Consider the following 23643-nt stretch of genomic DNA (forward strand, 5'->3'; position numbering starts at 1 on the left):
TGAAGGCGTCTCCCTCGTTAACATGTAATCAATGAAGTAGTTAAAAGGTCTGGGGTTGATTACAGGTGTGTGGTTTTGCATTTGGAAGCTGTTGCTGTGACCAGACAACATGCGGTCTAAGGAACTCTCAATTGAGGTGAAACAGAACATCCTGAGGCTGAAAAAAAAGAAAAAATCCATCAGAGAAATATCAGACATGCTTGGAGTAGCAAAATCAACAGTCAGGTACATTCTGAGAAAAAAGGAATTGACTGGTGAGCTTGGGAACTCAAAAAGGCCTGGGCGTCCACGGATGACAACAGTGGTGGATGATCGCCGCATACTTTCTTTGGTGAAGAAGAACCCGTTCACAACATCAATTGAAGTCCAGAACACTCTCAGTGAAGTAGGTGTATCTGTCTCTAAGTCAACAGTAAAGAGAAGACTCCATGAAAGTAAATACAAAGGGTTCACATCTAGATGCAAACCATTCATCAATTCCAAAAATAGACAGGCCAGAGTTAAATTTGCTGAAAAACACCTCATGAAGCCAGCTCAGTTCTGGAACAGTATTCTATGGACAGATGAGACAAAGATCAACCTGTACCAGAATGATGGGAAGAAAAAAGTTTGGCGAAGAAAGGGAACGGCACATGATCCAAGGCACACCACATCCTCTGTAAAACATGGTGGAGGCAACGTGATGGCATGGGCATGCATGGCTTTCAATGGCACTGGGTCACTTGTGTTTATTGATGACATAACAGCAGACAAGAGTAGCCGGATGAATTCTGAAGTGTACCGGGATATACTTTCAGCCCAGATTCAGCCAAATGCCGCAAAGTTGATCGGACGGCGCTTCATAGTACAGATGGACAATGAACCCAAGCATACAGCCAAAGCTACCCAGGAGTTCATGAGTGCAAAAAAGTGGAACATTCTGCAATGGCCAAGTCAATCACCAGATCTTAACCCAATTGAGCATGTATTTCACTTGCTCAAATCCAGACTTAAGACGGAAAGACCCACAAACAAGCAAGACCTGAAGGCTGCGGCTGTAAAGGCCTGGCAAAGCATTAAGAAGGAGGAAACCCAGCGTTTGGTGATGTCCATGGGTTCCAGACTTAAGGCAGTGATTGCCTCCAAAGGATTCGCAACAAAATATTGAAAATAAAAATATTTTGTTTGGGTTTGGTTTATTTGTCCAATTACTTTTGACCTCCTAAAATGTGGAGTGTTTGTAAAGAAATGTGTACAATTCCTACAATTTCTATCAGATATTTTTGTTCAAACCTTCAAATTAAACGTTACAATCTGCACTTGAATTCTGTTGTAGAGGTTTCATTTCAAATCCAATGTGGTGGCATGCAGAGCCCAACTCGCGAAAATTGTGTCACTGTCCAAATATTTCTGGACCTAACTGTATATATATATATATATATATATATATATATATATGTATATGTATATGTATATGTATATGTATATGTATATGTATATGTATGTATATATATATATATATATATATATATATATATATATATATATATATGTATGTATATATATATATATATATATATATATATATGCACACACACACACACACACACACACACACACACATATATATATACATATATGTATATTTTATATTTATATTTATCTATATAAATATATATAATAATAAAAATTATAAATATGGATATATATACACATACACACATTTTATTTATTTTTATATATATATATATATATATATATATATATATATATATATATATATATATATATATATATATATAAATAAAAGGATCATTATAAAGCTATTACTTTTTCATCTAAAAAGTATCTGGTCATTAATTATGTTTTTCTTTTTTAGGTGTTGGTCATATATAGGGAAAGTGGGAGGTAAACAGGTAGTAAGTCTTATTACGCCTACCTGTCTCAGATTCCCTCTTGTACAACATGAACTGATGCACGCATTAGGCTTCTACCATGAACACACCAGGACAGACAGAGACAAATATATTGATATCTTATGGCAAAATATCTCTCCAAGTGAGTATTTATATATCAGTTAACATTTTCGTAAACTAAATGTCAGCTCCTCCTATAGAATATGTGATTCTGTTTATGTAAAGGATTTGGTAATTCATTCTAACTAAGGGTTCATTTATGGCTGTATTATGGGGCATTTTTGAGAAATCCATCCTTGAAGTGTAAGTGCACTGCCTGCCCTTTTGGGGGTGTGGAGGGGGTCGTAGTTGTGGGCAGAGGCAAGCTTCTGCTTCCAGGCAGCATCCATCTTTGGTGCTGCACTCCTGCCACCTCCACAGTGCAACTGTGACGCCCTGGGCAAGCCAGGGGTCACAGGTCACAACACAACACGCACCCCACATTCCCTGCAGGTACACCAAGGTCAAAACTAAAACCCTTGTTGCCTTCCTCCAGGGGCTGGTGTCCACACCAGGAGGTGGGCCAGGCGGTTGGCTCTGCCCACCGAGGAGTTCACAGCCCTGGAGGCGGGAAAACCAGGCAGTTGAGTGTTAGAGTTGAAAGTGGAAGGAGTAAACAGTGAAGTGGAAGGGGGAAAGTGAGAGTAGTGACAGAGAAAAGTGACAGCAAGAAGCCTGAAGTTGGTCCGGGTGTGTGCCCCGGACTGAGACAGCAAGGTTGACAGACGGCGGTGACCGTCTGCAGGAGAGATTGCTCGGAGGTTGCCGAAAGGACCGTGGACGGGTGGTGACCCGGCGGTACCGGAGCGGTATACAAAGAACAGTCAGCACCAGGGCAGGGGCCTTTCGGATCCCGGCAAGGCTAGGAGTCGCCATAATTTACCAAATCCGTCAGTGAAGGGGACGACTGTCTCCCAACAACCAAGTCCCGATTGAAGGCAACAGTCCGACCGTTAAGGGGAGACACCGCCACCGCCAAGGCACCAGTTTCCCAGGGCCAGCGCCTGCGGGCAAGAGTGGGGCTCCTCCGGCCCATATCCAGGCTGGGGAGCGGGTTACCGGTGGAAATTCATCGCTACCAACAGACTACACATAGGTGCAGGGAAGAGACCGTCACCGTCAACTGCAGGGAACAACAGCACCGCAACCGTCTGAGGGACCCGTCCAACCAGCCGTTTGTTTACCGAGAACTGTGTTGTGTTTACTGGCTGAGTGAGTACCTCCGTGCCGTGCGGCACCGCGCTGCCCCTGCGCCCCTGCACCTCCACAGGCCCCATAACCCGCCTGTCCACCATCCCAACCCCCATCACTGGGCCCCGGGACCACCAATCCCCTACCCACGGAGGGGCAAATCAACAACTGGCTGCTCCATACCACCACTCCCGGGATCCCCAGCCAGAGCAGCGGTGGTGTTCACCTAATCACCACAACCGTGGGTGGCGTCACGGACAATAAACAATCCCCACAACCAAACCCCTTTCACTCACGGTTGAGGAGCGCCGCTAGAGTCCCCGGGATCCGGCCCATCGCTCGAGCCACCGAGCAGCAGCAGGCCGCGGCAGCCGGACCCGAGCAGTGGGAGAGCGCGGCGTCCCCTCCTCCTCCCGCGACACAACCAGGGACACTGCAGCTTCTCCTCCTCAGGACAAATTCAGACACAAAGTCCAGGATAACGTTTATCACTTCTTTACGGAACACCTCTCACCGTTTCTGTGGAGCACATCCACTGTGGGCATACAGCTTGAACATTACAGGCATGTTATGGTTTGGTTTCTTTACACTTTTTCCTGCACACTGCTCCTCCTGTACATCTCTCCGGCTACTATAGGACAGTCTGTTTCTTCCGGTAACACCACAGTGGCAGCTAGTAAATTCATGGAGTCCCACATAGATCTAATCACATCCCCTCCCACAGGGATTCATTTCACCACCGGACGGAGTTCCTTCACTACTGTCTCTGTGCCAACCCATTCACCCAGGTCTATGTTACCTCACGCCTAGACTGGTCCTAGTGGAGTCAGTTACTTCCCGGAAATCCCACTAGAATCAAGGCCCACAACTTCAGGTCCAGTCCGTACCTATTTCTGCACCCGGCTACTGAAGAGTTTCCTTTGTCCACTTGATCTGGGTTTCCTGGGATGACCTTGAGGGTCTGGCCATATTACCCTGGGCTTCTCTCTCTGTACCTCCCTCAGGTACAGCTTCTTCTCTCTACTCAAGTGTCCCTATCTGACTAATCCCGACGGTCAACTCACTGTTGCTGGGCAGATTTAACCTTTAAGACTATGTGCGCACGCTGCCTTTTTGCGATGCGTTTTTGGGCTCACAACTGCATGACTTTGCTTCCCCAGCAAAGCCCATGTGATTTCATTTTTGTTTTCCGCACTGTGCAGTTATGTTTTGCTGCGTTTTTGAGCTGAAAAAAAAAAAAGAGCATGTCAATTCTTTCCTGCATTTTTCCATCCATCCAATGCAATTGAAAAATGCAGGGAACAAAAACGCAGCAAAATGCAGCCAAAAACGTGGTAAAACGCAATGTGTTTTTGCTGTGGGTGCGTTTTTGTGCACAAAAACACAGCATTTAAAAGAAGCAATCTGCTCACATAGCCTAACTGCTTCTGCTCTGCTCTCCATCCCAAGCTACGGGACCAAGGAGCAGTGACACCTAGAGGTGCCTGAAAACAGTGCACCCGAGAAGCACATACATATAAACATTTCCCATGCATAAAAACACAAAATAATCATGACGTCTTCAGGAGGGCTGCAGGGCACCGGTCACCCTTCTACAGCCCCGCTGCACTTGAGACTATCAGCTTTAGTGTGCTGCCCCTCTTTTCCATTGCCCACCACCGGGCTCTGGTCTTTGATTGACAGGTTATTCTTCTCTCAGTGACCTATGTCCTCTGCTTTTGTACAGTCATTGCCCAGATTCATTTCATCAAGAGGGGTTGGCACATTCACAGTGAGCACCTTCCGTAATCATTTGGTGAGACCACTGGATTGATTAGTGCAAAATTAATAGTAGTTCTCTGCACATGTTCCGCCCCTTCTGATAAAACAAACCCAGGAAATGATAGCAAATATGCAAGGGAGACCGGTCACCGAGAGAAGACCAGAGGTCAGCGGTGGCTGGTAGTTAAGTGCCTGCCTTTCTGCTCTTAAGATTAAAAATTTAAGGATGAATTTTTTTAAAAAAAATCTCTAACTTAATACTACAGAGTATGAATGTAAAAGGGCTTTACACTCATGCCTTTAGCTAAGGTTCGAATATATTCTTCTGACAAGTCTTCTTTAAGGACTAGTAATGTTATGGTCCAAACCAACTAAAGATAAAGAGAACTAAAAATAGTCAATTTTATAGCAAGATCTCCATTTTTTATCTCAAACAGATGATTACAGTAATTTTATACCTGATACTGATGGGATCCTCATGAACCTACCATACGCCTACAACTCCGTCTTACATTATGCCTCGTAAGTAGATCACATAACATAACGCTTGCTGTAGAGTCTGACCAGACGGATTATATAGCTCTCTTCAATTAGAGGGGATTGTGATTCACCTTCATGATTATATATTTACAAAACTAAAATGGTACAATTAGATCTTATTGCTTTCTACTTCTAACCAAGTGGACTATCGCTCAATTCTGTATATTGTAGTAAGCGAGGGAATTTGAGTCTTGGAAACTTCCATATGATGATATCTTTATTTGTTTCCCAGCTTAACAAAATATCATCACAAATAAATTAATCCATGTTACGTTACTTGAATCTAACCATGTTCAACTTCTACAGGGGAGATTACAGCAATGTACCCGGACAGCCATCGATGGTGGCTAAGATTGACCATAACATGCCTCTGGGACAGTCTGTAGCAATGAATAATTTTGATGTGGGCAAAGTTAATACGGTCTATAATTGCAGTAAGTGCTTTTATTTCATCTTAATTTCATAAACTAGCATTTTACTATGGTCTCATCTGACCAGAGCACCTTCTCCCACAGGTTACATGTCTTGTAGAAGAAGGTGCTCTGGTCAAATAAGACAAAAATGGAACTTTTTGGGTTAAATGTAAAACGCTATGTTTGGTATAAAACTAAGGGGCACTTTGCACACTGCGACATCGCAGGTGCGATGTCGGTGGGGTCAAATTGAAAATGACGCACTTCCGGCATCGCATGCGACATCGCAGTGTGTAAAGGCTGGATGATACGATTAACGAGCGCAAAAGCGTCGTAATCGTATCATCGGTGCAGCGTCGGCGTAATCCATGATTACGCTGACGCGACGGTCCGATGTTGTTCCTCGCTCCTGCGGCATCACACATCGCTGTGTGTGAAGTCGCAGGAGCGAGGTACGTCTCCTACCGGCCTCACTGCGGCTTCCGTAGGATATGCGGAAGGAAGGAGGTGGGCAGGATGTTTACATCCTGCTCATCTCCGCCCCTTCGCTCTGATTGGCTGCCTGCCGTGTGACGTCGCAGTGACGCCGCACGACCCGCCCCCTTAACAAGGAGGCGGGTCGCCGGCCACAGGGACGTCGCACGGCAGGTGAGTGTGTGTGTTAAGCTGGCATAGCGATAACTTTCGCTACGCCAGCTATCACCACATATCGCTGCTGCGACGGGGGCGGGCACTATCGCACTCGGCATCGCAGCATCGGGCTGCGATGTCGTAGTGTGCAAAGCCCGCCTAACACTGCACATAAACATAGCAACAAAAAGAGGAAAATATCCTCCAAAAATTAAGTATTACTTACAGCAAGATGGGCTGCAGTGTGTACATCGCCCTGGCCAAAAACTAGTACTCTAGCAGGATACAGCTAAACCCCCACTAAAGTGGAAGCGTCACAGGGGCAGGAGGAGCAAATCACACACACACCTCCATGGAATGGAGGAGGGCGATTGCTAGATGATAAAACTGCACACTAGTGGCTTGCATAGAGTGCTGTTCACACATGCAGATAACACAGTCACAAACCCGCAGCCTATTAGGTGACGCCCATACTATTAGATCAGGCGGGCTGCCAAGCCGTACCCCACTATGTATCATGCACGGACAGACACTCTACAGTGCAAGGCCCAACAGAAAGGGGCCTGGCTGTATCCTGTCCAAAAAAATAAATATGAGGTTTTTGTTGGTATTTATGGCCATAAAAACGTAAGCCTACAACCCGCGTCACGGAACCTCATGCTTATAGGTCCCTACACTAAATATAAATATAGCAACAAAAAGAGGAAAATATCCTCCAAAAATTAAGTATTACTTACAGCAAGATGGGTTGCAGTGTGTACATCGCCCTGGCCAAAAACTAGTACTCTACCAGGATACAGCTAAACCCCCACTAAAGTGGAAGCGTCACAGGTGCAGGAGGAGCAAATCACACAAAAAACTAACACTGCACATAACCGTGAAAACACAATCCCCACAGTCACACATGGTGGTGGCAGCATCCTGCTATGGGGAGATTTTTCTTCAGCAGGGCAGGGAAGCTGGTCAGAGTTGAATGGAACATGTATGATGCTAAATACAGGGCAATCCTGGAGGAAAACTTTTCAGCGGCTGCAAGACTTGAGACTGGGCTGTAGGTTCACCTTCCAGCAGGACAATAACCCTAAACATCCTGCCAGAGCTACAATGGATGCTTTACATCAAAGCATATTCCTGTGTGTGAATGGCCCAGTCACAGTCCGGACTGAAATGTTATTGAGAATCTGTGACAAGACTTGAAAATTGCTGCTCACAGATCTACAATCCAATCTCACTGAGCAGGAGCTATTTAGCAAAGAATAATGAGTAAAAATTTCAGACTTTAGGTGTGCAAAGCTGGTAGAGACATCCCCCAGAAGACCTGCAGCAGTATTTGCAGCAAAAGGTGGTCCTACAAAGTATTCACTCACGGGGGCTGAATACAAATGCACATCACAATTTCAGATTTATACTTTTAAAATATTTAGGAAACCAGATGTAATCTCCTTTACACTTCACAGATACTTCCACTTAGTGTTGGTATATCACATAAAATCACAATAAAATGCATTTACGTTTTTGAACGTATGTGAAAAAATGTGGAAATCACGGGTATAAATACTTTTTCAAAGCACTTTATTTCTATGTAATTATATTTTTTGTTTTGCATATCCATCTTTTCATTGATAAGGAAGCCATATCATGTTGTTATTACATGAATAGTACAAATAGTAGCACAACCCATTACAAAATAATACCATAGACTGCCGAGATAAACATGAGCATTATCAAAAAGTTTTCTTCCTTCTTTATTAGAATAATATTCCAAACATGCAGAATCTTGGTAGTTGACGGACGACAACAGATTTATTCACTTACTATTTTTTATTTCACTTTCATTAAACCTATACTAACTGTTTGTTATCAAACAAATATAACCATTGTTCCATAACTTGGACTTGAAGCCATATGTTGCCTTTAGCCTTCAAGGGGTTGTGAGTGAAATACTCTACTTTTTTGCCTTTGGAACTCCAAATTCTGAAGATTTATTTTACAAGTGCTTGGAGAAATCAATACAGCACACACCATCTGTGGTGTACTGACAGTTTCTGCTTTATTACATCATGTGACCAGTTTATATAGTACCTCACACAAAGAAATTACCATGCATCAATAAGAGCCGCAGGGGTGTGTGCAGAAATGTGAAACTTTCCTGCCCATTAGTGTAAGCTGAGCCCTATGACATCTTTCAGTTATAAGACAAGATGGTTTCTATAGAATACAAAATGGCTTCTAGTCTCTCACAGGGTGCATGTCTGCCTTCAAGTTTTTAGAAATATTATTTTATTGCCGACCACCTGTGACTTAAAGGGGTTGTCCCAGGAACAAAATAGTTTTTCATTTATAGGACTTGGACTAATAATAAGTATAAAAAAAATTGGATGTGTTAATTGAAAAATGTTCCTGTGTTAAGATATTACAAATGTGCCCCTGATATGTACTGTGTTATTTGCCATGTCCTACCATACACAGCTGCTCCAGTTCATGGTTAGCACATACCAAAACTCATGACCAAGGAAGGAACCACAAGTCACTTATGATAAGTGAGGTTACAGATGACATAGCAGCTCCTACTTTTTTAGGTAACACATTTCCCAGTCTGTTTTATCACAGGAGTGAGTGTTTCTGCCATGACAGCAGCCTACTGAGGTCATCATAAATCAAGTCAGGGGTGTAGATGCTCTTAGCCCTGAGTAGAGATGAGCAAAACCAAACAATAAAGTTTGTAGTTCTTACTGAACACAGACTTTACAAAAAAAAAGCAATAAGTTTAAAGTTCAGGTGCTTTACGCATGCTAACCACTTGATTGAACATCGGTGTGTTTGGGTACACTCCATGTTCGACCCAGTGCGAGCCACTTACAGTATTTGAATGGCTTGCCCTGAAGTTAAAATCAGAAATATTTTATGTAGTGTGCACTAAAAGCAACAAAACCCTGCTCTCCCTCCCCTGGAAGTATTCTGTTTATGGCTGGCTGTAAGTTGGCGGCGAGCCAAACTTTTCAATAAGTGACTTCCAATGGGGTTCAAGTCAAGTATGGGTCCCTAACTGAACTTTAGCTAAAGTCCATCGGAACGTGCCAAACCCGAACGTCAACTGGTCTGCTAATCTCTACCCCTGAGCCTTTATGTTACTGACTTGGTTTACGATAAGTCCAAAAGGCTGGTGACAGGTAGAAACACTCACTCCTGTGATAAAACAGGCAGTGAATTGTATTAACTCAAAAAGCAGTAGCTGGGTAACTCTGCTGTGTTGTTTATACTCTCATTTATTATTTTTATTTTTTAATATTATAGTGCCATTTATTCCATGGCGCTTTACAAATGAAAAGGGTATACATAAAAACAAGTACAACAATACAAGGCACAGACTGGTACAGGAGGATAGAGGACCCTGCTCCCGAGGGCTGATAGTCTACAGGGGATGGGGGAGGATGCAGTAAGTGAGGACAGAGCTGGTTGCACAGTGGTGTACTGGTCTGAGGGTTATTGTACGTTGTAGGCTTGTCATAAGAGGTGGATCTTCAGGTTCCTTTTGAAGCTTTTCACGGTAGCTGAGAGTTTGATGTGCTGGAGAGAGCATTCCGGAGTATGGGGGAGTCGCAGGAGAAATCTTGTATGCGATTGTGGGAAGTTGAGATAAGAGGGGAGTAGAGAAGGAGATCTCGTGAGGATCTGAGGTTGCGTGTAGGTAGGTACTGGGAGACTAGGTCGCAGATGTATGGAGGAGACAGGTTGTGGATGGCTTTATATGTCATGGTTAGGGTTTTGAGCTGGAGTCTTTGGGCAATGGGAAGCCAGTGATGGGATTGGCAGAGAGGAGAGGCTGGGGAATAGAGAGGGGAGAGGTGAATTAATCGGGCCGCAGAGTTTAGGATAGATTAGAGAGGTGCAAGAGTGTTAGCAGGGAGGCCAGAGAGCAGGAGGTTGCAGTAGTCGAGACGGGAGATAATGGGGTATGCATTAGTGTTTTTGCTGATTCTTCGTTAAGGAATGCACAATTCCGGGAAATATTTTTGAGTTGTAGTCAGCATGAGGTGAAGAAGGCTTGGATGTGAGACTTGAAGGATAGAGCCACACATTTGTGGTTTCTCCCCAGGCTAGGAGCTTTGATATGTGTATGTCAAGATTTATCATGTTTTAATAACCTGTAAAATATTTTATTTCAGATTTGTGCAGAAGAAAGTTTGTGGAGTTATCGGGAACTTTTACCTTTAGTCCTACCTCAACAAACCAAGGTGGATCCAATTGCCTTTATCTCTTCCAGAATTCACAAAAGGTACTGTATGTATTACATATTTCCTAATTTTACTTTTAATAAAAGGTTTTTTTCAACTTTGGCCTTACATTTGAAGCCAAATCCTTTTGTAAAAAACCACCATATTGACTAACAGCTGAGGGTTTAGGATCAGTGTCAACTCATGTCCTAGCTATTGCAAGAGAAGTACAGCTATATATTACATCGGTTTATATATATATATATATTACAACTGACAAACTATGGATGATCTGGGTCCTCCTTTGGTTGATGGCAAGAAAAGCATTGCATGCAATGATATTCTTGCCAACAACATCGAGGTCACTTCCTGATAGATACAGTATGTCAAAACTTACCCTTGCGGTATCTTACATGGTTGCTATTTTTGCTTTCATCCCAGGTTCAATTGCAGCTCGATAATATTAACATCCCATCATCCTCAAACTGTAATGATGCCTACATAAAGATCTATGATGGGAATACCAAATCATCCCCTGTCCTGGTGAACAACATATGTGGAAAAATAATACTGCCACCTCTGATTTCAAGTGGATTTTTCATGCTGGTGGAGATCGTTACCAACCAGCCATCAGCTAAGATTGCATTTAGCGGTTCCTACCAATCAGGTAATGGAATTTGACTGTTGCAATCAACCTCATTATTATTGATGGTCATCTTTTGTGGTAGCATATGATTGTACTGATGGAAAGAGCTAGCAATGATTTTTTAGTACTATGATCATATGAATTTAGAGCAAGCCTAGTGACCACTCTTATGTTCTTTTCATCTAGTGAGGTACGGAGGAACCTTTGTGTCAACTACTGTGCCGCTGACATCTCCATTGTTTCCTAATATGTATCCTCCCAGTCTGAACATTTTCTACAGTATAATAGCACCCGTAGGAAACAAGGTAAGACATTTCATCTCCCGTATTATGGACATTTGCTTGTCATCCACTTGATACTTCCGTTTTATCATCTAGTCTTCTATGGGACATGTTCAGTGTAAGGAATATTGTTGTTCCCCCATATTATACTATTCAAGAATCCGCTCCATACTTACTGTAATAGTTTACTGACTTTTCCACCTCCAAATGTAAATTAAGTGATAGGAGTTTGCTGGGGAAGTTCCAGTTTTTAGAAGAGTCTGATATATTCACTTTCTTTAGAAGCTTCCAAGATGGCTCTTGTAAATTGTGCACATGTAGGAGATGATCAGATTACCCCCATTCCTACGGTGTTTACATGGTATCTGATGTGTTTTGTACAGAATGTACTATAAATATGGTTGTGGTTTATAAAGAGATGTAGGAAGTGCTGACTATAGCATAATGTGTGCTTTTTAGTAATTATATTGCTTAATGTATATTAACTAAGTATAGTAGCATTGGGTTCTTCCTGGGTATTGATGGAGCTGAGAGCAAAGGTGGGAGGAGTGAAAGATAGCCAGGGGGGTTAACTGTAGAGGCAAGCCGGAAAGAGATCAGTTCTGCAGTGGGGTTCCTGGAGTGTGGATGGCACGTTGTAACTTGGGCCCGTAGGGAAATCCGGAGGTATAATCCAAGGGTTTAGAGCCTATGGTGCAGTTTGGGATGGGCTTAGAAATGTAGAGGGACTAGACAGATGTGCCCGGGAGAGAGTTCCTTGAGATGGGACTAGGGATGTCGAGGGACTGGAAGCTGTCCGAGGCAGTGAGTGGACCGTGGGTAGTTGTGGAGAGAAGACCAGTGGGGAAGCAGAGGCTTAGGCCCAGCAGCTGGAAGACTAGGTCCCAGGCAGCAGGATAGGCCAGTCAAAGTACCACAGGAAACGGCAGCATTAGATGTGTGGTGGCCATGTCTTTCGTGAAGGTGGAAGAGTTAAATAAATGTTTACAGTTATGTTGCCATAAGTTCTCCGGTATCGTGTATCTATGTAATACATCTAAGATGGCGACCGGCTGTGGGGTGATGGATGCTGAGATGAAGAGTACAGTAAGTGTCGCATACTCAGCCTGAAGCAGTCTGAAAGCACTGGCTTTCTCTGGCAAAGGAGTGCGGAGCCCTCACAGCCCGGCGTCCGTACCATCCTTCACATATATGCAGAGATAATATGCAAGATATTCTGACAGCAAACATCTCCTGTGCATTATTCGGCTTCTTCAGCCTACAATGGCACTTTGCCCAATAATTTGGTGAAGCCAAACAAAAGGTGGCACACTAATGAAGATTTAGGAAAACTCTGTAAATTAAAAACTGGTCTTGTTGTCCATAACAAATAATCACAGCATGGCTTTCATTTTTCAACACCAATATAGAACACAAGAGGCCAGTTCTCCGTCTGACAGTTTTACTAAATCTGCCCGTCTTTAACTGCAAATGGCAACATCTCAGAAGTTGGCAATATGCACTTGTAAAGAAGCAGCCTGTCAATCCTGTACAGAATTCAGAGATGCCTGCAGAAAAAAACAAGACTTATAGCCAAACAAGCAGAGCATCATATGAGACATGCACAATTTTTAATTGGGGGGGAGAGGGGTATTAATCAAAGTGTTTTTTTGTTTTCTGCCATAAAACTGAAACAAAATAACTTTTAAAGTTGCTAAATTTTTGCGTAATTCAGAGTTGCTCAAAAATGTTGCAAATTTTGCAGTTTTCCCACCAGTTTAAGCAGGTCAACCAAAATGGGTGGAGTGGAGAAGTAGCCGTAACAGGATGGGGAGTAGCTATGCTCATCAAATTGATAAGTTCAACAATTCTGACTGCAATAACATTTCCAGAGAGGTGCACGATCGTGCATGACACTAATAAGCTGTGCCAATTCATTAAGTGGTATGCACGTCTTAATGAATTTGTCATTTCTTATTCCTACACAGCTCTTATTAATGTATGAAACGCCATTCTTAATTAGTCCGGGCCTGTCTCTTTAAGGCCCCTTTCACACGTCAGTGATTCTGGTACGTTTGTGCTTTTTTTTCTACGTACCAGAATCACTGACATACGCAGACCTATTATAATCAATGGGTCTGCTTGTGGCACCCTGGACAAGCCAGGTCGTCACAGGTACTACACCAACACACCCCACACCCCGGCTAGGCACATCGAAGTCAGACAAAAATTCTTGTTGCCTCCCTCCAGGGGCTGATGTCCACACCAGGGGGTGGAGCCAGGTGGTTGGCCCCACCCGCCGAGGAGTTCACAGTCCTGGAGGCGGGAAAAGGAAGAGAGAGCAGTCAGATTAGTTTTGAGAGTGAAGTGGTAAAGGAGCAGACTGACCGTGTCCGGGTACATGGCCCGGGCACATACAGCAAGGTTGGCAGACGGTGGTGACCGTCTGCAGGAGAGGCCGATTGGAGTGAACCGTAAGGGCCGGGGACGGGCGGTGGCCCGCCGGTACCGGATCGGGGAGCAAAGAGAAGCCAGCACCATTCGGCAGGACTTACGGACCCCGACCAGGCTAGGAGTCGCCGTAAAACTGGTCAAATCAGTTAGCGAAGGGAACCTCCGGGGTTTCCCAGCAGTCAAGACCCGATTGAAGGCAACAGCTCACACCGTAAAAGGGAAACACAGTCACCGCCAAGACTACAGTTCCCAGGGCCAGAGCCTGCGGGCAAAAGGGGCTCCCTCAGCATCCATCCAAGCTGGGGAGCGGGTTACCGGTGGGAAGACATCAGTACCAAAACATTCTACAGGTGCAGGGAAAGGCAGTCATCGCCAACCTACCGGGAGCAGAAACCACCGCAGCTGTCAGTGGGCCCCATCCATCCAGCCGTGTGTTTTACCAAGGACTTTGCATTCATCATTGGCTGAGTGAGTACTACTGTGCCGTGCGGCACCGCGCTGCCCCCGCGACCCTGCACCTCGCCAGGCCCCGTAACCCGCCTGCCACCCATCCCTCCCTCACCGGGCCCCGGGACAACCAACCCCCTTACCCATGGAGGGGAAAACAACAACTGTGCTGCTCCCTGTCATCGCTCCCGGGATCCCCGTCCAGAGCAGCGGTGGTGTCACAACCTCACCACAACCGTGGGTGGCGTCACGGACAATAAATCCCCAAAACCATTCCCCTTTTCACTCACGGGCGAGGAGCGCCGCTCGAGTCCCCGGATCTGGCCTACCGCTCGAGCCACCAAGCAGCGAAGCAGTAGCAATGCCGGACCCGAGCGTGGTGAGCGCAGCGTCCTCCTCCTCCGCCCGCGACATGCTCACACATCAGTGATTTTTCACTGAACGTGTCTCCGTGCAGCGTGCACCCTTGGCCGTGATTCTGCACGGAGACATGTCAGTTTTTGTCTGGCATCACTGATGACCCACGGACCACACTAGGGTGTGATCCGTGTGTGATCAGTGAAACACGTACAAGAAAATCATATTAAATATTACAAATTTTCAACTTACCTTGCCTGCGATTCGCTCTGCAGCCTCTGGTCTCGGCAGCTCCTCCCTGGCTCATGAATATTCATGAGAGCAGGAAAACCCGACCAGGAAGTAGGTGCTGAGAGCGGTGGGCGGACGCTGCAGACCCGAGGAGATCAGCACCATGGACAGCAGCCGTGAAGGCAGGTGAGTAATGTCCATATGCAATCACGGGATCACGGGATCACGGATTGCACATGGACAACCCACGTGTGCCGTGAATCGAGGAACACGGAGGGACATGTGCATGTTTTACACATCAGTGAAGAATGTCAGTGTTTTTCACTGACGTGTGAAACGGGCCTAAGCAAGTGTTATGATTGAGTAAGAACTCACACGGGAAAATAGGTTGAACACTAAAAGACTGCAAATGACCCAGATGGATCCTGTGTAGACTAAGGTTCTTGGTCCCGCAGTCCCCTTTGGAAACTGGAAAAGCCCTAACCACAGACTAAAGCTGGTGTCACACTAAACGACAGCGACAACGACGTCGCTGTTACGTCACCATTTTCGGTGACGTAACAGCGACCTTGTAAGTCGCTGTTATGATCGCTGCTTAGCTGTCAAACACAGCAGAAGCAGCGATCATAAGGTCGCTGTGCTACATGTTCAGAGAGCAGGGAGCCGCGCTTAGCGCTGGCTCCTTGCTCTCCTGCAGCACACATCGGGTTAATTAACCCGATGTGTGCTGCAGCTACATGACACAGTTCAGAGAGCAGGGAGCCGCGCTTAGCGCTGGCTCCTTGCTCTCCTGCAGCACACATCGGGTTAATTAACCCGATGTGTGCTGCAGCTACATGTCAGTGCAGAGAGCAGGGAGCCGCGCGCACTGCTTAGCGCTGGCTCCTTGCTCTCCTTGCTACAGTATACATGGGGTTAATTACCCGATGCATACTGCAGCCACATGTCACAGTGCAGGAGCCGGCACTGGCAGCAAGAGCGGAGGCTGGTAACCAGCGTAAACATCGGATAACCAGGGAAAGGTCTTCCCTTGGTTACCCGATGTTTACGCTGGTTACAGCTTACCGCAGCTGCCAGTGCCGGCTCCTGATCGCTTCATTTCGTCGCTCTCTCGCTGTCACACACAGCGATGTGTGTGTCACAGCGGGAGAGTGACGACCAAAAAATGAAGCTGGACATTCAGCAACGACCGGCGACCTCACAGCAGGGGCCAGGTCGTTGCTGGATGTCACACACAGCGACAGCGACGGGACGTCGCTGCAACGTCACAGAAAATGGTGACGTAGCAGCGACGTCGTTGTCGTCGTCGTTATGTGTGACACCAGCTTAAGACTACTTGGCCTTAGGCTACCTGAAAGGCCATAAAGCATTTATTTTACCTCCTAAAGAATGGAGGGAAAGTGCAGAGTGCAATTTATCTAAACAGGGAAGGTGTGATGAGATAAAAAATGATCACAAGGTGAGTTAAAACAAACCACAAATACTAAGTGAAAAGAACAATTTGTTACCTCTTGAAGAAACTACAAGAAGGAGAAAGGAGCAGGGTGGAGAACAGCGACAGCAGAGAAAATAGCCCTAGATGGTCTCTCACGGACTGGATTAAACAAACTCCAGTATGGCTAGATTTCCAAGCAAGATCCACTTCAGAATATCACCAGCAGGAAAAAACGGTGAGGGGAAGAGATTAATAGCCGCACCCAAAAGTGATTGGGCCGATAAAATAAACAAATGAAAACATCTGCTGGCCTAAAAAGACTAAAGGACACTTTACACGCTGCGATATCGCTATCGATATCGCTAGCAAGCGTACCCGCCCCCATCGTTTGTGCGTCACGGGCAAATCGCTGCCCGTGGCGTACAACATCGCTTACACCAGTCACACGGACTTACCTTCCCTGTAACGTCGCTGTGGCCGGCGATCCGCCTCCTTTCTAAGGGGGCGGTTCATGCGACGTCACACGGCAGCCATCCAATAGAAGCGGAGGGACGGAGATGAATATCCTGCTCACCTCCTTCCTTCCTCATTGCTGGTGGACGCAGGTAAGAAGATGTTCGTCGTTCCTGCGGTGTCACACATATCGTTGTGTGCTGCCACAGGAACGACGAACAACCAGCGGCTTGCACCACCAACGATATTACGAAAAGGAGTGACGTGTCAACTATCAACGATTTTTGACGTTTTTGCGATCGTTGATAGTCGCTCCTAGCTGTCACACACTGTGACGCACATCCGGTCATTAGCGAAATCGCAAACACCGTGACCCCGAAAATATATCGTTAGCGATGTCGCAGCGTGTAAAGCACCATTAAAGGAAGGGTAACAGGCAAAAAAAAATGGAAACAAAGACTGAACCGACTGTGGCTTTGCAAATAGGAAAGCCATCCACAAAACACAGGCTTACTGGGTTGAATCTCGAGGCATGACAGCAAGTATATAAGTCAAAACAAAATCACCATGTACTGTATAATGTCACTCTCCAGACTCCATTGTTTCGTGACCCATTTATATATTTTTTCTCTTATATTCTCTTTTCAGGTGACTCTAACATTCGATTTCTTCAGGACATTATTTTCCCCAACGTGTTCCACAGAGTATTTGATAATTAGAGATGGACCCTTCATGACATCCCCGATCTTGAGCACTTTCTGTGGACTGTATAATCCTCCTCCTGGTCCAGTCTCGTCTACTGGAAACATAATGGTGCTACAGATGCAAACTGCGGACGTCACTGGGTTTAATGGATTTTTTGCAAACATTGCGTTTGGTAAGAGTTTCATTTATTGGGTAGAACTAAAAGATGTAATTTTAAAAAGATTTTTATCAGACAGAAATAGAAATCTGTCCTTAGCTCCAGTAGTCCCATGGATAATGAGTAGAGAGGAGGCACAAATGTGAGGCCAACGCTCCACTTCAGAGCCGCGTTCTCTGGAGAGGTTTTGTCACCAGTTGTAAGATCCCCACTGACCTACAAGTTGTCACCTATCCAATGGAGAAGTGTTTTCTTTAATGATGAGACTACTTCTTTTAAACCTTCCTTACAAACTAAACAAATGATGCTCCCACAGGGCCTCAGGTCTTACTCGTCACCGGGCCAGTGGTATTTGGGGTTGCTGTGACTGGTCTGACCTGGCTCCGTGGCCCCATCGGTGTAAAAAAAAAGGGTGCAAGGTGTCCGGTGTAGGGGAGATGATGGAGTTTGCTTTTTAGCGCCACCCGTGGTATGCCTGCTGTGTTGTGTAAGTGAAAACCAGTGGTTAACCTCTTTGTTACCCGGAATGAGTATTCCACCCCAAGTCAGATGCAATACCCTGTGGCGACTGAGCCTCAGAAGCGCCACACAATTACCCAGTAGTATTTTTAAAGGAGTAGTTGGCACCACTCACTTCCACATCGAGAAGTTAATGGTGCTGATGATGTTGCTCTCTTGCATAACTGCTAGTCCCGTGCAAAATAGGACATCCGCACAATACTAGCCGATTACGCACATATCTTAGCAAGTAAGTGGAAATCCTAGGCAGCACTCACCTCCAGATGAGAAGCAATTGGCGCTAAAGTACTTCTTTAATAGTTGGAAAAATTTGCCAAATTTATTTAAAATTATTCAAAAAACATAGCCCTCTCACTGATAATTTTTCTGACATCATGATTGATCAATATCTGCAATAAACAATTATCTTTTCCTGGCCAGTTTTTATGATAGTCTGGAAACAATCAAATTAAGATTTTAAGTCTCTAAAGGAAAGCTGGTGGCTGATTCATGCAGCCCAAACTATGGGCATTTCAGTGAAAATTTAGTTAGAAGATCCAGTTGGAGACCACAGCCCGAAATGAAACTAGCTCAGTGTAATAATTATAATGCATAACTCAGGAATCTTATTGGGTGGAACAAAGACACAACTGAACCCAGTTTATAGGTGATAAAGCTTGTATTGTAACACACGGTGATAACAACCTAAGTGCAGAGGAAAACAATCAAGTCCATAAACACACAGGGAAAATATCAAGTGAAGCCTAAAAGGTACTGTCACACTAAGCGACGCTCCAGCGATCCCACCAGCAACCTGACCTGGCAGGGATCGCTGGAGCGTCGCTACACGGGTTGCTGGTGAGCTGTCACACAGGCAGATCTCACCAGCAACCAGTGACCAGCCCCCAGCCAGCAGCGACGCGTGGAAGCATGCTGCGCTTGGTAACTAAGGTAAATATCGGGTAACCAACCCGATATTTACCTTGGTTACCAGCGCACACCGCTTAGCGCTGGCTCCCTGCACTCCCAGCCAGAGTACACATCGGGTTAATTACCCGATGTGTAGTCTGGCTATGTGTGCAGGGAGCCGGCACTGACAGCGTGAGAGCGGCGGACGCTGGTAACGAAGGTAAATATCGGGCAACCAGGGAAAGGGCTTCTTGGTTACCTGATATTTACATTGGTTACCAGCGTCCGCAGAAGCCGGCTCCTGCTCCCTGCACATTCAGTTGTTGCTGTCTCGCTGTCACACACAGCGATGTGTGCTTCACAGAGGGAAAGCAACAACTAAAAAATGGTCCAGGACATTCAGCAACAACCAGCGACCTCACAGCAGGGGCCAGGTTGTTGCTGGATGTCACACACAGCAACATCGCTAGCAAGTCGTGCCTCAGCAGCGATGTTGCTTAGTGTGACGGTACCTTAAGGAAAGTCTCTTGAAAACCTCACAGGATTATGCAATTAGCAGTACAGTCTTTAAAGCTCTGTAAGGAAATCTCTGAAAGTCCAGAGCCTGATGTAGAGCAGTTTACTAAAGTCCAGAACCTAATGCAGAGCAGTTTACTAAAGTCCAGAACCGGATGTAGAGCAGTGTACTAAAGTTCAGAACAGTCCGGTGCTCTGCTACTGCATCTATATAAACATGAAAGTGACAGAGCTCTTATTTCTGCAAACCAGCTTACGTGTCAGCAGAAGCAGGTCAAGCAAGAACCGCAGCAGAGGACAAGGCAACAGCAGCTGAAAGCAGTAGGCAATATGGCAGAAGGTGAAGATAGAAGAACCTCTGATGATCAGTAACAGGAGTGTCACACAGGAATTGCTGGAGTAGGAACTTGAGAAGCCACTAGGAGCATTAAACCAGGCAGAATACTCAAGGGGAGGACTATAGGCTGGACTGGGGTTTATAAAGGCAGGAGGGCATAAAACACATGGAGAGGAATGAAGCATAGGACGCCATCTTGGAAGAGGACAAAAATACCTAAAAGGAAATCAGAATAGCCGGAGTCCTGACACTCAGTGGCATCCTCAGATGGCTTCTCCCAATGCAGGAGACCTGTTAATTGCTGGTAGAAGCCGGCCTTGGGCGGCACCAAACAAGTATCTATGGTCTCCAGTTAGCTTTTTCCAAAGCTGCTCCAGGTGATTTACAGGTCCTAAAGCAGCGAGACACCAAGACTAGTCTCATTTATGATGATGATCTGACTCGCCCACCCCAGGGCTATGGGACACCCGGTGCTGGGCCGGACTAGTCCGGTGGTAGTCAGTGGTGGCTGGGCCCGGCTCCGTGGCCCTGGTGGGTGTCAGTAGAATATGTGGCTGATGACTTTAAGTTTGTGTTCGTGACGCCACCTATGGTATGTGACTCGCCCACCCCAGGGCTATGGGACACTCGGTGCCGGGCCGGACTAGTCCGGTGGTAGTCAGTGGTGGCTGGGCCCGGCTCCGTGGCCCTGGTGGGTGTCAGTAGAATAAGTGGCTTAAGTTAAAGTTTGTGTTCGTGACGCCACCTGTGGTATGCGGCTAATAAGCCGCCGCTGCTGTGTGAGGCCTCCGGGATGATATTATGGCAGCAATGGTAGTACTGCTCCCCACAGGTGGAGCAATGCCCGGGGCACAGTTGGTGCTTGTAAATGTCTATGCAGATGAAATAACTGAGGCAACTTCAGAGGTGCAGTTCAAGTTCTTTTACTCACAGTTCTTGTCAGGGCAGGCAGAACCCTTGGACTGCTGGGACCGCTGTCAGGGACCTCCGTCTTCTGGGTGATTCAGAGTGTGAAATCCGGTACCCTCTCTCTTAGTGTCTCTTTCTCTGCTGTCTTCACTAGCCTTGCCTTAGTTAGATGGACTTGGCTTGGCCTCCATTACAGCCTCCAGGCTGGGGGGTCACCTGTCGGCTGATTACCCCTTTTCTGAAGGTCTGCTCTGGGTTCTGGCCCTGGGAGCTTGCAATTCCCTGGGCCTCGGTTTTTACTGTCTGGAGATTGTCTTTTCACTCCTCCAGTCTCTAGGGACCGTCCCCTGTCGCAGCTAATCACTCCACCGATGTCACTGTGGACCAGGCCACCGCAGCCTGCAGCTACTCGTAGCGCCTCTGGGCCCTCGGCTTCGGTACCCAACAAGGACAGCTCGTGGTACCTACAGGACTACCCGCGGCCCTGCGACCCTTTCTTTCTTTCTTTCCTTTCTCCTCCTTGCCTGCCTCAGCAGGCCTCCTCCTCCCTCCTTTCTCCCGTTCTTCTCCTCCAACTACATGCTGCTTCTCTCACTCCCTGAGGTAAACTGAAACTAACTTGACCTTCCTTTCTCTATCTGCTCTCTGGTGGCTCCTCCCACCTCCCCAGTTGCTAAGCTACCACCCTATGGGAGCAGGGATGGGTCTTACAGCCCCTCTCAGCATGCAGCATGGGAGGGTTGCCTGCCACTTTCCCTGGTCCTGTGTGTCCCCAGCAATGGGTGTAGTGTGGATTTACCAGGGGACCGGAGTTCACTCTCTTCCTCTCCCAGAATGGGGCATCACACCGCTGATGGGGTGCAATGACCTGTGGCGACGGAAGCCTCAGGGGCGCCACACTCCCCCACAGCAAATCCCAGCACGTCCTCGGGCTGAAAAACAACAAAAACATGTGGAGAAACTGCAAAATTTTTGTTATGCAAAACATAAAACAATAAAACATTTCTTCCCTTTATGGGAGGCACATATCAGTGAACGTTGCGAACTTCTTATAAAGAAAACTCTAAGTGTGCACTTCCAGTCCATTGCACGGTTCAGGCAAATCCCCCATAATTCTGGTAGGGGGCACAACGGGTGCAACTAATTACATTTTTGGCTACTACAAGTCCAGTAGCCCGGCAGTTCGTTTCTTTCCATCAGACAATAATGGGACAATCAACCAGCCATTAAGTCCAATGGCCTGGTTACATAGGACACATAAACAACATACCAGCCACTAAGTCCAGTGGCCTGGTAGGACATAACACATACACTTTCACCGGGGCCCACATTCCAGTTCAGTGGCCCGGTAGCACATAACATGGGGGGTGACGTCTTCAAAAAGCATCAGGGGCAGTACAGTAGGAAAGGGTGTCATCTTCGAAAAGAATGAGGGGCTATGTACAGTTCAGCTGCTTCTTACTTCTTTACATGTAGGGATTCTTCTCCAGCTCCCCACCTGGCAGCAGGTAGACAGCGGTCAGCACAGTCTGCGTCTCCTGCGTGGCTGTAGCAGGCCTGCTGCAAGATGCTGCGTCCTGGGCCTGCTCTGAGGTAGTGCTGCTGGCTTGCATAGGGTTACTGGCTGGCGCGAGGCTGCTGGCTTGCAGGGGGTTACCAGCCATACGGTGCCACTCTGGCTCTTCTGGGGCTGCCTCCTTGTCTTGGCGGGCCGCGCCTGGCATGGCGGCGGCCTGGGTTGGAGTCGCTGCTGCGGTGAGATCTTGGCGGGCCGCACCTGGCGTAGCTGCGGCCCGGATCGGCGTCGCCGTGTCGGGCGTCTCTCCAGGGACCGCGGGCATGGCAGCGGGGGTTGGGGCTCTCGCGCCAGCAGGGGCATTAAATGACTCACCCCTCAGTTGCATCTCCGGTGTTCTGGTGGTCGCTGTCTTGCTGCAGGGTGCTGGTATCGGAGCTGCGGTCGTGGCACGCGCGCCTGCAGGAGGACCGGGCAGGAACCCCACCGGGCAATCCGGGCTCCGCCGGCTGGGGGTGTCACTCTCTTTACCCGGCTCTGCAGCGGCGGCCAGATCTTCTCCGCTCTCCAGGACGCAGGACACAACCCGGTTCTGAGGTGCGTGTCCCGGCTCGGCCACTCCTCCTCTGGCCGCTCGTTGCTCGGCGTCCATCCTTTTAGCTTCTTCACGCGCCATCTTTTCTTCCTCCGCCTTCTATGGCGGGCACCACTTCGCGCGCTTTTCTTGGACAAGGGGGCGGGGCTTCTCTTCGCGCCCTTTCTTCTTGCACGCCCCCCTTCTTCCCGCTCTCAGCAGCGCTAATGGCGGTGGTTTCTCAGTAAAGTACACAGTCTGTCACACGGTTCTTCAGGCGCACAGTACCCGGTTAGACCGGGCACGAAATCCTGTTCGTGACGCCAAAAGTTGACTCGCCCACCCCAGGGCTATGGGACACTCGGTGCCGGGCCGGACTAGTCCGGTGGTAGTCAGTGGTGGCTGGGCCCGGCTCCGTGGCCCTGGTGGGTGTCAGTAGAATAAGTGGCTTAAGTTAAAGTTTGTGTTCGTGACGCCACCTGTGGTATGCGGCTAATAAGCCGCCGCTGCTGTGTGAGGCCTCCGGGATGATATTATGGCAGCAATGGTAGTACTG

General features: G+C 47.0%; 1 protein-coding gene across 1 annotated transcript in view; it reads left to right on the forward strand.

The window, feature by feature from the left end:
• Positions 1-23643, forward strand: part of LOC142297355 (astacin-like metalloendopeptidase) — a 46494-nt gene that overhangs the window by 12732 nt on the left and 10119 nt on the right. Inside the window, exons 6-12 of the mRNA XM_075341586.1 lie at positions 1859-2037; positions 5324-5408; positions 5733-5860; positions 10636-10745; positions 11125-11350; positions 11516-11634; positions 17615-17843. Of these exons, the coding sequence (XP_075197701.1) occupies positions 1859-2037; positions 5324-5408; positions 5733-5860; positions 10636-10745; positions 11125-11350; positions 11516-11634; positions 17615-17843 (1076 nt within the window). The remainder of the gene's footprint in view (positions 1-1858; positions 2038-5323; positions 5409-5732; positions 5861-10635; positions 10746-11124; positions 11351-11515; positions 11635-17614; positions 17844-23643) is intronic.

The sequence above is a fragment of the Anomaloglossus baeobatrachus genome, chromosome 3 (assembly GCF_048569485.1).
Source record: "Anomaloglossus baeobatrachus isolate aAnoBae1 chromosome 3, aAnoBae1.hap1, whole genome shotgun sequence".
NCBI lineage: Eukaryota > Metazoa > Chordata > Amphibia > Anura > Aromobatidae > Anomaloglossus > Anomaloglossus baeobatrachus.